At 37.6% G+C, this 19,269-nt stretch overlaps 1 protein-coding gene across 3 annotated transcripts in view; it reads right to left on the bottom strand.

The window, feature by feature from the left end:
• RSF1 (remodeling and spacing factor 1) overlaps nt 1-19,269 on the bottom strand; it is a 148,931-nt gene that overhangs the window by 92,180 nt on the left and 37,482 nt on the right. For all 3 annotated transcript variants that reach the window (XM_010820856.4, XM_005226727.5, XM_002699063.6), the window contains exon 2: nt 8,561-8,652. In XM_010820856.4, the coding sequence (XP_010819158.1) occupies nt 8,561-8,652 (92 nt within the window). The remainder of the gene's footprint in view (nt 1-8,560; nt 8,653-19,269) is intronic.

Below are 19,269 nucleotides of genomic sequence, written 5' to 3'. Positions count from 1 at the left end.
TGTGACTCATATAAAGCCATGTATTTTTGCCTTCAGAATTTAAGAAACAACCTACCATGTCAGTAAACATGTTAAGAGTTTTTGTGGTGTGGTAGAAGGAGAAGAGGAGAAGCAGACAACAGAGGATGAGATGGTTGGATGGCATCACCGACTCATTAGACATGCTGCTGCTGCTAAGTCACTTCAGTCGTGTCCGACTCTGTGTGACCTCATAGACGGCAGCCCACCAGGCTCCACCATCCCTGGGATTCTCCAGGCAAGAACACTGGAGTGGGTTGCCATTTCCTTCTCCAATGCATGAAAGTGAAAAGTCAAAGTGAAGTCGCTCAGTCGTGTCCGACTCTTAGCGACCCCATGGACTGTAGGGTGCCATTGCCTTCTCCATGAGTTTGAGCAAATTCTGGGAGACAGTGGAGGACAGGGAAGCCTGGCATGTTGCAATTCAGGGGGTAGCAAAAAGTCAGACACAACTTAGCAACTGAACAACAACCTTCTATTAACTAAATTACATTAATATTAAGCTTTTATATATCTTAAAAATCAGGTAAGAATATAAGCTTTGATAGTATCTTCAGCATATATCATCTTTAACAACAGTCTTCTTCTTGAAGCCAATGTCAGACATTAGTTTTGAGTCCATTCACACATTATTTCATTAAATTCTCACAATTCTGAAGATGAATGTTAACATTTAATAAGACTGCATTTTCCCCAGATTTACAGATCAATCAGCTTAGATTCAGACAAGTGATAAAAACTTCCTGACATCAATAGTGCTGAGAAACTAAGAAGGGAGCCCAGATTTTCTAACATCAGAACTCTATATAGGGGCTTCCCTGGTAGCTCAGTGGTAAAAGAATCTGCCTGCCAGTGCAGGAGACACAGGTTTGATCCCTGGCCTGGAAGAATTCCATACAACAGAACTATTGAGCCAGCACTTGAGAGCCTAGGAGCCACAACTGCTGAGCCTGCATGCCACAACCACTGAAGCCCATGCACCCTAGAGCTCGTGCTCCACAAAAGAAGCCACCGCAATCAGAAGCCCATGCACCAAAACTCAGTTCAGTTCAGTCGCTCAGTCGTGTCTGACTCTTTGCAACCCCATGGACTGCAGCAAGCCAGGCTTCCCTGTCCATCATCAACTCCCAGGGTTTACTAAAACTCATGTCCATCGTGTCGGTGATGCCATCCAACCATCTCCTCCTCTGTTGTCCCCTTCTCCTCCCACCTTCAATCTTTCCCAGCATCAGGGTCTTTTCCAAAAAGTACCAAAACTAGAGAGAGCTCATATCCTGCAACAAACTCCGAGCACAGTCAAAATAAAAAATATTTTAATTTTTTAAAAAGTTAATGGAATTTATAGTTATTTAAATAAAATAGTAGCAACACTAGCATATCAAAAAAGGATAAGGGAAAATATACATTTATATATGAGTGTGTATGTGTATATAAACTTTACAGGGTAGCAAAAGTCTTAAAAATCAGGAGGAAAAAAGGACAGTAAATATACATATGAAGTTAGCAAATCCCTATAAATATCTAAGTAGAAAAATTAAATTTTTTAATACTAAAGAATGAAGTATGTTCTCCTACATAATGGAATGAAATTAGATATCAAAAACAGGAAACCACTGGGGAAATTCAGAAATGTGGAACAACATACTACTAAATAACCAATAGGTCAAAAAAGAAATCAGAAAGGAAAAGAGACAATACTTAGAAATGAATGAAAGTGAAAAACAATGTGGCAATTTACAGGAAGAGGCTACGCAGGGATTAGATGGAACAGCTGAGGATAAATATATTGGAAAAAAAGGAATACTTCCAACTGATAACCTAAACTTTCACTTTAAGAAAAGAACAACTAAACACAAAGCAAGTGCAAGGAAGAAAATAATCAAACAGAAAAACAACAGAGAAATCCTATTAAACCAAAAGTAGGTTCTTAAAAAGATAAAATTTTACAAAGCTCTAACTAGACTGACCAGGAAAAAAGAGAACACTAAATCAGTAAAAAGAGGAAAGAAACGAGGAACATTATTACAGACTTTGCAAAAAGCAGAATTGTAAGCGAATGCTATGAACAGTTGTATGCCAATAAAACAGATAATCCCCTGGAGAAGGGAATGGCTACCCACTCCAGTATTCTGGCCTGGAGAATTCCATGGACAGAGGAGCCTGGTAGGCTACAGTCCCTGCGGTCACAAAGAGTTGGTCACAACTGAGCAACTTCACTTCAAAACAGTTAATCTAACAATATGGACAATTTCCTGGAAAGGCACAAATACTGAACTTGACACAAGAAGAAACACAAATCTGAATAAACCAGTAACAATTAAAGAGACTGGTTTAACAAACGAGCAAAAAAATTTTCAACAAAGAAAAGCCCAAGCCCACATGGCTTCATTGCTACATTCTAATACCTCACAAACATCCATAAAAAAAATGAAAGCAGAGGAAACATTTCTCAATTCAACATTAGATCAGCATTGCCCAGATTTTAAAACCAGACAAAGATACCTCAAGAAAAAGAAAATCGATATCCCTTATGAACACAGGTACAAAAATCTTCAAAAATAAATTCACAAACCAAAGCTGGCAACATATAAAACAGACTGTGGACCATGACCAAGTGGGACTGACTGCAGGATTGCAAGGTTTCAACATATGAAAATTAATCAATGTAACACACTACAGATCAATAAAGGACAAAATTCACATGGTTATCTCAATAGATGCAGAAAAAAACACTTGACAAAATCCAACAGCTTTCATGACAGAAATACTCAACAAACCAGGGGGAAAAAGAGGATTTCCTCAATCTGATAAAGGACATCAATGAAAAGCCCTCGAATAACATACATACATAATGAAAGCTGAAAGACCAAAACCTTTCTCCCAAGGATCAGGAACATGACAAAGATGTCTGCTCCCACCATTTCCACCCAACAGTGTATTAGAAGCTCCAGGAAAGCAATTACACAAGAAAAATAAATAAAGGGCATCCGGACTGAAGAGGAAGTAAATGTTTGCAGATGACATAATCATGTATATAGAAAATCTTAAGAATTTACTACAGAAAAAGCTATTTGAGCTAATAAACGACTTTGGCAAAGTTGCAACATACAAGATCAATATACAATCATTAGTTGTAATTCCACAACACTAGAAATGAGTAATATGAAAATGAAATTAAGAAAATTCCATTTACAATACCATCAAAAATGGCAAAATGCTAAGGAATTAAGTCTAAGACCAGAATTTGAAAACTGCAAAAAAATTTTTTTTAATTTTATTTATTTTTAGACCACGCCACATAGCACATGGGGTCCTAGTTCCCTAACAATGGGCTGGACCTGTGCCCCTGCACTGGAAGTGCAGAGTGGCCAAGGAAGTGCCCACAAAATACTGTTGAAAGGAATTAAAGACTTACCTATTTTGAAAGACATCTCATTTTCATGGATCAGAGAACTTACTATTATTAAGAAGCCAATACTCCCCAAATTTATCTACAGATTATATACAATCCTATACAAATTCTAACTGGCATTTTTGCAGATGTTGATAAGCTGATCCTCAAACTCGTAAGGAAATGAAAGTGATGAGAATAGCCAAAACAATTTTGTAAAAGATAAACAATTTAAATACTTGCCACAAAGCTATAATAATGAAGATGATATGAGTGTGCTGTGTGCTTAGTCACTCCGTTGTGTTCAATGTTTTGTGACCCCATGGACTGTAGCCGGCCAGGCTCCTCTGTCCATGGGGATTCTCCAGGCAAGAATACTGGAGTGGGTTGCCATGCCCTCCTCCTGGGGATCTTCCCAACCCAGGGTTCGAAGCCAGGTCTCCTGCAAGGCAGGCGGATTCTTTACTGTCTGAGCCACAGTAACCAAGACTATATGGTACTAGCATAAATAACAACATGAAAGTCAACAGAATGAAGACTTCAGAAATAAATTCTCACACTTATGGTCAACTGACTTTCTACAAGGATGTCAAGGCAATCCAGTGAGGGAAAAAATAATGTTTTTGACAAATCATAACAGAACAAACAGATATCTACGTGCAAAAGAATATAGCTGAACTCCTATCTAAGAGTATATTCAAAAATTAAATGGGTTAGATCTAAATTTAAGAGCTAAAAGTATAAAAGCTCTCAAAATATAGGATTAGATTTTCACGACCCTGTGTCGGGCAATAACTTCTTATATATGACACTGAAGCATTAGCCACAAAGGAAAAAAATTGGAGTTAATCTAAATTAAAACTTCCATGCATCAGAAGACATTACATAGAAACTAAAAAGATAACACACATAATTGGGGAAGATATTTGCAAACCATAAATCTGTTAAGTGTCTAGTATGCAGTATATATTAAAAAAAACTCAAAAACAAAGACAGTTAGTTAAAAGACGGACAAGGATATGAACAGACAGTTTTCCAAAGAAGACACACAAGCACATGAGAAAAAGGCTCAATGTTATTTAGACTTTAAGGGAAATGCAAACCAAAACCACAATGAGGTAACACTTCATCTCCAATGGGATGAATAAAATCAATCATTTAATAACAAGTATTGGTAAAGAGGGATGTGGAAAAGATGGAGCCCTTATAGGTTCCTAAGGGAAATGTAAATCATTGGAGCTGTTTTGGAAAAAGTCTGGTAGTTTCTCAAAAAGTTAAAAGAATTACCATATGACCTACCAATTTTACCCTTAGATAAATACTCAAAAAACTGACCACATCTACCAAAACACTTGTTCACAAATGTTCACAGCAGTAATATTTATAATAGCTGAAAGACAGAAACAAGTCAAATATCATAAACCAATAAATGGATAAAATGTAGTATTATCCACATAATAGACTATTAATCAGGCTCGAAAAGGAACAAAGTTCTGATATATGCTACAACATAGATGAGTCTTAAAAACATTCATTATGCTAAGTGAAAGAAGCCAAACACATAAGTTACAAATTGTAATTCTATTTATATGAAACTTCCAGAATATGCAAATCCAAAGAGTCAGAAAAGAGATCAGTGGTTGCTAAGGACTAGGGAAGGAGGAAGTAACTGCAGATGGGTATGAAGGTTTCTTTTTGGGGCAATGAAGAGGTTCTGTTTTGGATAATGGTGATGGTTGCACAACCTTATGAATATACTAAAAAACACTGAACTGTATACTTTCAAAAGGCAAATTTTATGTGAATATATTTCAATTAAAAAACACTCAGAATCTGTGGCTATAATCATAAAACTTAAGGGTTTTAATATCATCTTGTTCTAATTTTCACATTTTATGAAGAAACTAAGATACAACGGGGGCAAAAACAGATCATGCATGGATCCAAAGTTTGTTAACAGCAGAGCTGAGATTAGTACACAAGATATTTCTAAAAAAAAAAAAAAAAAGATATTTCTACTTCAGTTCTTAGAACGTGTAAAAAAACAAACAAATCTACTGTAACAGACAGGTTTAGATACAACTACACTGCTTTAAAATGTCACATTAAAAATGACTATCCTGAAGGGAACCCTCTTACATTGCTGGTGGGAATGCAAACTAGTACAGCCACTATAGAGAACAGTGTGGAGATTCCTTAAAAAACTGCAAATAGAACTGCCATATGACCCAGCAATCCCACTGCTGGGCATACAGACCAAGGAAACCAGAAGTGAAAGAGACACGTGTACCCCAATGTGCATTCCAGCACTGTTTACAATAGCCAGGACATGGAAGCAGCCTGGATGTCCATCAGCAGACGAATGGATAAGAAAGTTGTGGTACATATACACAATGGAATATTACTCAGCTATTAAAAAGAACGCATTTGAGTCAGTCCTAATGAGGTGGATAAAATTGGAGCCTATTATACAGAGTGAAGGAGAAGGCAATGGCACCCCACTCCAGTACTCTTGCCTGGCAAATCCCATGGACGGAGGAGCCTGGAAGGCTGCAGTCCATGGCGTCGCTAGGAGTTGGACACGACTGAGCGACTTCACTTTTGCTTTTCACTTTCATGCATTGGAGAAGGAAATGGCAACCCACTCCAGTATTCTAGCCTGGAGAATCCCAGGGACGGGGGAACCTGGTGGGCTGCCGTCTATGGGGTCGCACAGAGTCAGACATGACTGAAGTGACTTAGCATAGCATAGCATAGCATACAGAGTGAAGTAAGTCAGAAAGAAAAACACCAGTACAGTATATTAACACATATATATGGAATTTAGAAAGATGGTAATGACCCTATATGCGAGACAGCAAAAGAGACAGAGATATAAAGAACAGACTTTTGGACTCTGTGGGAGAAGGCAAGCATGGGATGATTTGAGAGAACAGCATTGAAACACGTGTATTACCATATGAAATAGATGACCAGTCCAAGTTCAATGCATGAAACAGGGCACTCAAAGCCAGTGCAGTGGAACAACCCAGAGGGATGGGATGGGGAGGGTGGTGGGAGGGGGGTTCTTGATGGGGGGGACCCATGTACACCTGTGGCTGATTCGTGTCAATGTATGGCAAAAACCACCACAATATTACAATTAGCCTCCAATTATAATAAACAAATTAATTTTTAAAAATAAAAAACAAAAAAATGACTATCCTGGGCTTCCTTGGTGGCTCAGTGGTAAAGAATTCACCTGCCAAAGCAGGAGACACAGGTTCAATCCCCGGTCCAGGAAGATCCCACATATCATGGAGCAACTAAGTTCACGAGCCACATCCATGAGCCTGTGCTCCGGAGCCCAGAAACTGCAACTACTGAGCCCACGTGCCCCAAGAGCTGAAGCCGGTGGGTCCCAGAACCTGTGCTCAGCAACAAGAGAGGCCACTGCAATGAGAGAGTAGGCCCCGCTTGCTATAACTAGAGAAAAGCCTGAGCAGCAACGAAGACCTACAAAGTCAAAGTTAAAGTTGCTCAGTCGTGTTCAACTCGTTGCAATCCCGTGGACTACACAGTCCATGGAATTCTCCAAGCCAGAATACTGGAGTGGGTAGCCTTTCCCTTCTCCAGGGGATCTTCCCAACCCAGAGATAGAACTCAGGTTTCCTGCACTGCAGGCAGATTCTTTACCAGCTGAGCCACAAGGGAAGCCCAACAAAGACCTAGCATAGACAATAAATAAAATTACTTTTTAAAAGATTACTGTACTGAAATTCCAGCACCTCTTTTTAAGGTCCAGATCTAGATTCTTAATCCTTAATGAATATTTTGTTAAAGGTAAAACAGCAACTTCACTGGCACCTCCCTTCAACCACTGGCATTTTTTAAGACTTTAAATAGTTAAAAATCTGCTCCTTTACTATTCACAGCTTAATACAGTTCAGAGATATAATTAAATATTAGTTAATCAAGGCTTTTAGAAAATCCCACAGCATCAAACTTTTGAAATGCTAAGCCAACTTTTCAGGGTTTCAAACTTGTACAAAAAATATTGATTCATCTCACAGTGGGCTTTTCAAAAGTTAAGACACTCCTACCACTCACTGAGAGTTGAGGGTCTAGTCTTCCTCTCCCTAAATCTGGGAGAACTGTGACTGCTTTAGCCAACAAAGTACAGTGAAAGTGACCTGAGATTCCCAACCCACAGTGTCACTGAGGTGATTAAAATGATTATTGTTTTATGTCACTTAATTTAGAGTGATGTCCAAATTAAGTGACATAAAACAATATGCAGCAAAGATAACTGGAACAGCAAGTGTGATTTTTATAATAAAAAGCAACTCTTGTTTCTTGATGGTTCTTCTTTTCATAGCACTCTACAATCATATGCAAAAGCAGATATGACAACACATGTATACAAAGACAAATTTTCGTGTTTTGTATACAAGATGTATATACAAAAACAAATTTTCTTGTCAAGACAAGACAATTCCAGTTTTTCAATCCCACCTAAAAATATAATCTTAATATTCTAATATGTTAAGAGTTCAAATACCATACCATCCCCTCCCACACACAAAAAATTGTGTGGATCTCAAAGTTTGGATGTAATTCCAGACAATTTTTCCTGAATGGCCTTGCCATTAATAGGGTTTATCCCAAAGCAACTGTTTTCTGATTACCCAGACTGTTCTCATTTACAATAGGTTTGGTCTAATGATAACTTAGAAGTCTTTCACACTGACCCAAGAGTTTTTGAGTCAGTATTACCTTTTAAGTAAAAGACATTTTAACTTTTAGGTAAAAGACAAATTTTGGCTCTGTCTACACATACTATGTGATCTCAAAGAAAAATGACAACTTTATTGGGCCCTGTCCATACCTCAATTAAGTTGATTAGGATGATTTTAAGGATCAACTGAGAGAAAACATGAAGAGTCCTGAGTGCAGTGTTTGGCACAAAAGATATGTAACACCTCTAAAATCTTTAGGACTCTAGACCAGAGCATAGTTGCTACAAAAGTTACAGTAATCATATGGATTTCTGGTTCATATTTTGCAACTTTTAAAAGAACGTTTTAAAAGTAAGAGCACATTATGAAACATTAACATCAATTTATGCTAGATAGAATAATATTTCAGAGAAGGTGACTTATAAATGTTTACCTTGATCAAGTATTTTTCCCATCTGTCTGCTGTAACAGATTTGCCAATCTTCCTCATCAACTTCAAATGGAGCTCCACCAATTCTTTAGGTACTTAAAAGGAAGAAAAAATACTGTTAGTCAGCAAAATAAAACATTTCTAATGAGATTATTGAAAAAAAGAACTTTCTCAAAAGATGACTACTTTTTCAAAATAGATGTTGATCTAGTTATCTTTTAGACCTCTGAATCAGAAAAGACTAAACTACGATAAGAAACAACTAAAAACCACTTTGTCAAAGATGGGCAAGAATATTCACGTTTTCTTTCCAAACATCAACAACTGAGAGTGAACTCTACAATTCCCTGGTGGTCCAGTGTCTAAGGCACCACACTTCCACTGCAGCTTGATCCCTGGTTGGGGAACTAAGATCCCACATGCTGCACATAGCCAAAAAAAACAGGGAAAAAAAGTGGGGGGGGGGAGGGTGAACTCTAAATGTAGACATTTGGGTGATAATGTATCAACGTAGGGTTCATTCATTTTACCAAATGTACCACGATACTGTGGAATGTGGACAGTGAGAGAGGTTGTATTAATATATTCCTAGGGGAAGAGTGTATATATGACCTCTCTATACTTTATGCTGAATTTCTTTGTGTGAATCTAAAACTGCTCTAAAAAATAAAGTATATTTTTAAAAAATCAAGTAAAAGCAATTAACCATACAGTTAAAATTTCTACTATATGTTTCTCATATTTGGTTTCTTGACTGAGACTGCAAACCAAGACATGGATTCATAGAATTAGAAAAGGATCAATGAATATAAATTCCGATTCATAGATATCTCAGAAATAGAGCCTAATGGTTTTCAAACTATTGCAGAGAACTACCCTTCTAATTTATTCCTTACCTAATGTGCTAAACTCCTCTAGAGCATCCCTATAAATCTTTGCTTGACAAGCTTTAGGGACAGAACTCTTTACTCACAAGAGTTGGACACGACTGAGACTGAACTGAACTAAACTGGAGCTGTCCTGCCACCTCTGGGTATGTCTGTTGGCTTATAGATTGGGGATTAAGATTTATTTGAATTTAACATTTATTTAACCTTAGAAAATTCTAATTATTAGAAAGTTACCCTTACACAAAGCAAAACCTCTGCCTACCTACATCTTCCTCCCCCTGGTTCTTGCTCTTATTCTCTGGTTTCAAAGAAAATATTTTCAACTCCTCTTTTAATGGAACCTTCAAATATTTGAAGATAGCTGTACTTCCCTAAAGTTTTCTCTTTCAACTATGTAAACAACCAGAGTTCCTCCAAATATCCTCTGGGCATGAGCCTGATTATGAGGTATAGATGAATTAATTAGACCTGAGGGAAATAAAAGACACATACATTTAGCATTTCCCAAATACGGCTAGTAACCTAGGAGAAATTACATTTATTCTATCTAAAAAGTTTCCATAATCAAATATATTAGGAAAATGCTGTATCAAAAAATATATACTTATTTTTACTATAGAACTTCCTGAAGCCTTTACTGATTATAGTCTTACATACACAGTCCTATATTCCTATCTTGGATATAGTCTGCAGCATTCTCTAATATATTTGATCATGGACTCTTTTTCTGTGAAACACGTAACACCTTGCAGTATACAAGGGCTCTGAAGTACAGGTTGGAAGGTGATTAATTTTTTTTTCAGTTATTCTTTCAGACTCTTTATTCTCCACTAAAGTCACTTCTAATTTGAAATGACCCTGAAGTATAAAAACATTTTCCCATTCAACAAATGTCTGTGAATCCACCTATATTAGTAAGCAAGAAATAGTAGCTACCTTTAATAAACCTACTTAAGGGAATCTTCTCAGAGGGGTTAACAGTGGGTGAGCTGGAGGTAAGGGGAAGAAACACAGGAGGGATGATTAGAGACAAGTAAACTGACAATCGGCGAAGGCAATGGCACCCCACTCCAGTACTCTTGCCTGGAAAATCCCATGGACGGAGGAGCCTGGTGGGCTACAGTCCATGGGGTCACAAAGAGTAGGACACGACTGAGCGACAACACGTTTAAGACCAGAATGTATGGGACTGAGGGTATAGTGGAGAAAAGGGGGCAAGGACACTGCTTACCGAAGTAACAAGACATAAAAGGCTGAAAAACAAAGTGAGCATGGAACTGGAAGCACCCAGGTAAGGGGCATGATCATGTAGAACCTTGTAAGGCCAGGCTCTAAAGTCTACATTTTATTCAAAAGAATGCTCTATAATTTAAAAAGCTCTCAAAAACTGAACTGCAGGAAAACAGATTGCTTTTATTTGCTTATTTGTTTTAGGAGGTGGTATGCAGCTGCTGCTGCTGCTAAGTCGCTTCAGTCGTGTCCAACTCTATTGCTCTTTACAGCATTGGACTTTACTTCCATCACCAGTCACATCCACAACTGGGTGTTGTTTTTGCTTTGGCGCCGTCTCTTCATTCTTTCTGCAGTTAATTTCTCCACTGATCTCCAGTAGCATATTGGGCACCTACCAACCTGGGGAGTACTCCTTTCAGTGTCCTATCTTTTTGCCTTTTCATACTTTCATGGGGTTCTCCAGGCACGAATACTGAAGTGGTTTGCCATTCTCTTCTCCAGCAGACCACTTTTTGTCAGAACTCTCCACCATCATCTGTCCGTCTTGGGTGGCCCTACACAGCATAGCTCACAGTTTCATTAAGTTAGACAAGTCTGTGGTCCATGTGATCAGATTGGTTGGTTTTCTGTGATTGTGGTTTCTACTTGCTTAGCAACTTTCAAATATGCTGTACAGCATTATTAACTGTAGTCACTATGCTGTATACTACCTTCCCATAACATACTTATTTTGTAACTGTTAAGTTTGTAACTTTTGACTGTCTTCATTCACTGTACACTTTTGGGGGATACTCAGTATTCAAAACATTATCATTTTATCCTTACAGCACATCTCAATTCACACCAGCCACATTTCAAGTGCTCAGGAGCCACACACAACTAGTGCTACTGCACTGGATCACACAGAGCAAGCATATTGAAAATTAAAATTTATAAATTGTAATTTATAATATATAAAATTTATAATTATAAAACCCCATAATTTACTAACAATCTACTTATTTTTTGTGTGGTGATACAGCTGACATATAACATTATATTTAGTTTCAGGTATATAACATTAAGACTTGATATTAAAAATTACTGCAAAATGATCATCACAATAAGTCTATCTAACATCCAATTTACTTATACATTTTGTTGCAAACATAACTGATAGGCTAATAACCTAATGGACACCTGCAGCTCTTAATATCTTGTCTGCTGATAAGAAACAGACAAGAATTCCAACAGAAAAATTAACCAGTATAATAGATAAGTTGAAAATATTACAATTCCCATACTTCACATTCTCTTAAACAGTGCTGTCAATATCTGAACTTTCCAAAACAGTAGTCATTAGCTGCATGTGCCTATTTAGTACTTGATATGTGGTTAATAAAACTAAGGAACTTAATTTTAGTGATTTTTAAATTAATTTAAATAGCCACATGAGGCAAGTGACTAGAGTTTGGTACAGCCATAAATTATCAATCATATTTTTTTAAACATATGATCATTATCTTAACATACACTCTGACAATCTGTAAATTCACTTATTTATCACCTGGAATACTTAATAACTTAATTTTGGGAACATTAGGAATTATTAACTTCTAAGAATTACCTATTAACCAGATTCAAGTCATTCTGAAAACTACAAATTTTGTCCCAATTGAACTAATTCTCCGCCTTTTCACATGATAGATTTGATACATAACCTTTAATGGACCCGTTTCTTTCACAAGGCCGCAGGAAGGTGAAAGATTCTGAAGCAAAAGAAAAGGTCAGGCAATGTGTGAATTCATGGAGGGTCTGCCAAAATGATGCAGGTATGGAAGCAGCAGTAAGTGGCAGAATCCCAGAACATATTACTGATCCACTCCCCAAAGACATGCTATAGCTGACATTTTTCTAAGCACCTTTCCAGCACCAAGCCTTACGAATGCTGCTGCTTCTGTATTTCTAGTTTTATTATTTACACTTCTGGTTTTTTAATGATAGAAATTTACAGCTGTTCTTAATAACTAAATGACATAATTCTTCTCATTTCTCAATGAAGTCTTTCACTTAAACATCCTCCATGCTTATAAACAGAGACACACTTGGAGTCACGGAACACTAGATTTTATGTAGGCCACCGATAAAAGGACATTGATTTCAGATACAGGGATTTCAGTATAAGCTTACAAAAAGCTCTTACTTAATGCCAGGTTCTATAAACTCTGGTGGGGGAGCACAGTTTTAGACATAATGACACTGGTCCCACAGTCCACTTGATCCTTGAAATAACTGTTTTTATATACCAACCTCCAAAGTTTATTTAATCAATCATCCTAAAGTTTTCTGAAGTTTAAAAAGAAAAAAAACTAACGGCTCAAGACTCTGAACTGTAACTCAGGTCACTATCTGAAAAGCTATAGTTTAGAGATGCAAGATGCCAGATTCCAGGTAATATAAATCACTAAGCGATTACCATAATGGGAAAAAAAATCCAAGAATAGTTGTTACGTAGGCAGACAAACCAAGGGGTATCTAATGCTCCATTTACGTTTTGGGTTTCATTGAGAATCATACCACTGATTCAATATAGACAGAGACACACACGAAACATGGCTCAGATTATTCCAGAATAAAAACTGTGAAAACATCTCTGCTACAAAGTAGTCACTCAGTCAGTTCAGTCGCTCAGTCGTGTCCGACTCTTTGCAACCCCGTGGACTGCAGCACACCAGGCTTCCCTGACCATCACCAACTCCTGGAGCTTACTCAAACTCATGTCCATGGAGTCGGTGACGACAAAGTAGTCAGTGTACCTACTACTACAAACATCAGCATGGCTGGAGGTCTGATAACCAGCATTCAGCATTTCTTCCTAAAGAAGGTAGATGTTCATGGAGAGGAAAGGTCTCTAGGTAAGATGAAGTGAGCCACCCTCACATCAGGCCATCTTTAAAGGGTTACTCTTTCCTTATATACACTTAACAAACAGCATCCTTGCCGAGGGAGTCTAAGGTACTTAAGGCAATGGCTTCCAATAACATATGCCTCCAACTCTCTCATCAGATAATACTATTTCCCTTTTCTCTCTAATCAATTAAATAATCACAGGAGGAAGGAGGGGATAGGTAGGGAAGAAAGGCGAGAAAGACTCAAAACAAATTTTAAGAGAAACGGTGATATCAAAGTATTTAAGAAGGAGGAGGGGTTTTCCTTCAATATTTTTTCTTGCAATCTAATAAAAATTTGAAAGACTAATACACCCTTCACCTAAATGCACTAACTGCCAACATTTTAGGAAAACATTTTTACATAGGATAAAACCATCAGTGAAAAGCTGTCTAATTAAGGAAATACCATAAAGAAGCAGCCAATTAAGCCAAGGAAGGGAAGATCACGCCAGGCACATGGAAATGCCTGTAAAGAAGTTCTGTGGCAACTAAAGCCATGCAGTGTGGTAGGAAAGAAAACGGTGCACAATGTCACTGAAGAAGTAAGCAAAGGTCATTATCTCAAAAAGCCTTGGGAGCCATGTAGAGTTTTGATTTTGAGTGTAATGAGACATCAAGGGAGGGATTTAGGAAAGCTTCCTCATCTAAGTTTTCTGGCTTTTTAAATATTTATTTATTTGGCTCCACCAGGTCTTAGTTGCGGCAAGTGGGATCTAGCTCCCTGACCAAGGATTGATCCTAGGCCCCCTGCATTGGGAGTCTTAGGCACTGAACCATGAGGCAACTCCCCTGACGTAAGTTTTTAAAAGATTCTTCTATGTCTAGGATCTGCTTCATAATAAGCAACAGAGGACAGAGATATAGATGACACAAAATTACAAAATTTCACTGAACCTTGGTGATGAGCATGTGAAACTTCATTATACAACCTTTCAATTTTGTGTAAGTTTTATATTTTATATTTAAAAAAATACAGGGGCTATGGAGATTATTTTGATTGTTCTGAGGAATGAAACAGAGCTGGGGGGGTGAGGAGAAGGGGGATACTACTAATTAGGAAGCTAGTGCCATACTCCAGGCAAGAGATAATGATGGCAGGACCACCTTGGTGGTCCAATGGTTAAGACTCCATGCTCCCAATGCAGGGGACCTGGGTTTGATCCCGGGTCAGGGAACTAAATACCACATGCCACAAATAAGATCAAAGATCCTGTGTGCTGCAACCGTCACAGACAAACAAACAAAAAAGACAATGACGGCATGGGCTAAGGTGGTAGCAGAAAAGATGTAGACAAGTACCATCACGGAAAATTGCAAAATCTATAAAATTTCAAAATTTCTAACAAGCACCCTCACCAATCTTAATCTGAGAAAGTGACTATTATTCATCTGTCTTTTATGTAATTCCTATTGATTTGTTCATTTTTAAAAGCAGAAACCACAACTTTTTGTTTGATTGGTCACAATTTAGAAAGGCAACATATACATATAGACATTTAGTAATAAAGTCAAATAAATTTATGTGTACCACCATGTCTTATTTCTGATATTCTTCAACATTTCAAATGTTCAGAAGAAAGAGTTGTTTAGTTGTGTCCGTTTCTTTGTGACCCCATGGACTGCACTCCACCAGGCTCCTCTGTTCATGTGATTCTCCAGACAGGAATACTGGAGTGGGTTGCCATTCTCTTCTCTAGAGGATCTTCCCAACCCAGGGATCGAATCCAGGTCTCCCACATTGTGGGCAAATTCTTTACTGTCTGAGCCACCAGGGAAGTTCACACCATACTTAAAAGCCTGCACTTAATACACCACTAAGTACTCTTTAAAACTGTGCTACATGTATATAATGAAAAGCACTAGAAAGAGTCAAGAGGTGCAAACCTCAATTTTTTTATCCATAAATAGAGTTGTACCAGGTGAACTAAAGACTTCCAGCTCTAATATTCAATGTCCAAATCTAAGTACTGCAGCCTTAGAATAACACAGCAGTAATCATAGGATTTAGCATTTTTGAACTGAAAGTACACTCTCTGATAAACCAGAAAACTTAACAACTAAGATGTGATGGTAACTGCCCAAGATCAAAGAAAGCAGAAGGAAGATCCCAGACCTCTGACCTTCCAATCCAAGCCTCACTGTAACATTTCTTAAAGATCCAAGTAGTATCAAACGGATGGAGGAATGGTTCAGAAGACCTAAGTTATGAATCAAGCACCTTTTTGCACAGCTCAGTATCTGGGTTCTTATCTTGGGTTGCTCCTGACTATGCACTCTGACGCATTACACATTTCTAAAATGTAATTCAGCTAAAAGGTTGCTGTGACAACAGAAAGACTATTACTACTCCTTCCTATCCACTCTTCCGTTTTTCAACAGAACTGTGAACTTCCAGATGTTCAAGCTGGTTTTAGAAAAAGCAGAGGAACCAGAGATCAAATTGCCAACATCCGCTGGATCATGGAAAAAGCAAGAGAGTTCCAGAAAAATATCTATTTCTGCTTTATTGACTATGCCAAAACCTTTGACTGTGTGGATCACAATAAACTGTGGAGAATTCTGAAAGAGATGGGAATACCAGACCACCTGATCTGCTTCTTAAGAAGCCTGTATGCAGGTCAGGAAGCAACAGTTAGAACTGGACATGGAACAACAGACTGGTTCCAAATAGGAAAGGAATATGTCATGGCTGTATATTGTCACCCTGCTTATTTAACTTATATGCAGAATACATCATGAGAAATGCTGGACTGGAAGAAGCACAAGCTGGAATCAAGATTGCTGGGAGAAATATCAATAACCTCAGATATGCAGATGACACCACCCTCATGGCAGAAAGTGAAGAACTAAAGAGCCTCTTGATGAAAGTGAAAGAGGAGAGTGAAAAGGTTGACTTAAAGCTCAACATTCAGAAAACTAAAATCATGGCATCCAGTCCCATCACTTTATGGCAAATAGATGGGGAAACAGTGGAAACAGTGTCAGACTTTATTTTTGGGGGCTCCAAAAATCACTGCAAATGGTGACTGCAGCCATGAAATTAAAAGACGTTTACTCCTTGGAAGGAAAGTTATGACCAACCTAGACAGCATATTAAAAAGCAGAGACATTACTTTGCTGACAAAGGTCTGTTTAGTCAAGGCTATGGTTTTTCCAGTTGTGATGTATGGATGTGAAAGTTGGACTCTAAAGAAAGCTAAGCGCCGAAGAATTGATACTTTTGAACTGTGGTGTTGGAGAAGACTCTTGAGAGTCCCTTGGACTACAAGGAGATCCAACCAGTCCCTTCTAAAGGAGATCAGTTCTAGGTGTTCATTGGAAGGACTGATGTGGAAGCTGAAACTCCAATACTGCGGCCACCTTATGAGAAGAGCTGACTCATCTGAAAAGACCCTGATGCTGGGAAAGATTGAGGGCAGGAGGAGAAGGGGACGACAGAGGATGAGATGGTTGGATGGCATCACCGACTCAATGGACATGAGTTTGGGTAGACTCCAGAAGTTGGTGATGGACAGGGAGGCCTGGCGTGCTGCAGTTCATGGGGTCGCAAAGAGTTGGACACTGAGCAACTGAACTGAACTGACTGAGATATAATTTATATACCATACAGTTCATCCTTTTAAAGTGCACAAAAATCAATGGGTCTTGGGGTGTTACACGATCGATGTTTAAAACAAACAACATAAAATTATTATCTTAACCATTTTAAGTGTGCATTTCAGTGCCATTAATTATATTCACAATGTTGTGCATCCAAGACTGTTGTTGCTACTTTCCTATCCATTTTTACAGTTAAAACTTTTGAGGACTTTCCATGGTGGTGCAGTGGATAGGAATCCACCTGCCAATGCAAGGGACATGAGTTCAATCCCTGGTCCAGGAAGATTCCACATGCCACAGAACAACTAAGCCCATGTGCTGCAACTACTGAACCCAACACACTAGAGCCTGTGCTCCACAACAAAAGAAGCCACTGCAATCAGAAGCCCATGTACTGCAATGAAGAGTAGCCCCAGCTCACTGTAACTACAGAAAGCCTCAGAAAAGCAAGGAGGACACAGGGCTGCCAAAAACAAATGAGTAAGAATTTATTTAAAACAAACAAAAACTTTTGAAACAATCACTTCACTTCCAAATTGCTTTCTGGAAAATTTACAATTATAAAAAGCAAAGTTCACTACAGTTTATATTCTCAATGGGAGCAATACTGCAACCAAGGAGGCAAAAACTGGTCCTGGAGGAGGGTAAAAAATCTCATATAATGGTTTATGGTTCTCCACAACTTAACCCTATGAGACAAAATCTTACTCCTTAGCATTTAATTTCTCTTGCTAGGGAGAAATTAATTTTAAACTTTTCTCTTTAGAAATGTGATCATGGGAAAAAAGGTTGAGAAACACTGTGCTTTAGAATTCAAAAGCAAGCATTGTTACTCAAAATGAAAACACCACCTTCAGACAATGCTCAACCTGCAAAATAGGTAGTATCCACTGAAACCAAAGCCAAATTATAAACTGCTTTGCTAACCCACAAGATCTGATTTCATCTATAATGTTAAACAAAATAATGGGGAAAATTACATTACAGTTTAAATATTTATTATAAATAAAGCAAAAAAATCAAGCACACTAGCTAAAAAATTATTTTCATTTATCCCAAATTTTGATAATTCAGAGAGACTAAAAACTAAGCATAAACAGGAAAAGAATAGAAAGAAAATAAAGGCAGACTTTTTGATGTCATATAGTCTTTATTTATTTAACTAAAAAATACCTATACAGTGATTTCCTAACACCAGATCTCTACAGAATACCAAATTTCTATCCACATCATGTATGTTTCATAGAATTTAAAAACTTAAATGCACACTAAAAGATGCCTTTATGATTCAATACCATGGTTTTAGGTGTTAGGAAATCAGTTTGATGTTTCTTTTAAAGACAGTTCTGCAGATATGAACTTAAAAGAATTCTGTTCCATTATGAAATTTATGTTATCTTCATTCCTACCTAACAAGTGATCAATTTATACTTTCTTTCAATCAACATTCATTCGACAAGCAGAAGTAACTATATAAGTAACATACTATGTCATCTTACAGATCTATGTCATCTTGGCAGAAAGCATAACAAAATGAATTCACTGTAACTTCTACAATAATCTCAATAAATGAGAAGATGTATATGAAAACTTTATAAGCCATAAAGCAATATACAAACCAAAGTTACTGTTATTCACCACCAGATGGTGATCATGTCTTATTTAAAGCAAATGCTGACACCTTATTTGGGGGCCAGCCAGCTGACTACTAAAAATTATTTATAACTAAACCAGGTTGTCTAAATAAAATGCTGGTGATTTAAGTATGTTCCACTGAAACATCAGCAAAACACAACCCATAAAAAACAGGTTCTGCCTAAAGATTTCTAAAGGCACTGATCCGTTCTTATTAACATTTGATAGTTACAATTGGAAAAAGACAACAGGGCATGTTTTCTGACAGTCTTACATGGGTTATTTAACCATTCAGACAATCCTGATTCACCCCAATGTGTTATTTTAAAGCAAATTCCAGGTATGATTTCATCCACAAATATCTCACTGTATATCTCTAAGGGATAAGGACTATTTTCTTACCACTTAAAACATGGAAATTCTG

This window comes from Bos taurus, chromosome 29 (genome assembly GCF_002263795.3).
Source record: "Bos taurus isolate L1 Dominette 01449 registration number 42190680 breed Hereford chromosome 29, ARS-UCD2.0, whole genome shotgun sequence".
In the NCBI taxonomy this organism is placed as follows: Eukaryota; Metazoa; Chordata; class Mammalia; order Artiodactyla; family Bovidae; genus Bos; species Bos taurus.
Note: the sequence above shows the minus strand (reverse complement) of the source record. Positions and strands in the feature narration are given on the sequence as shown.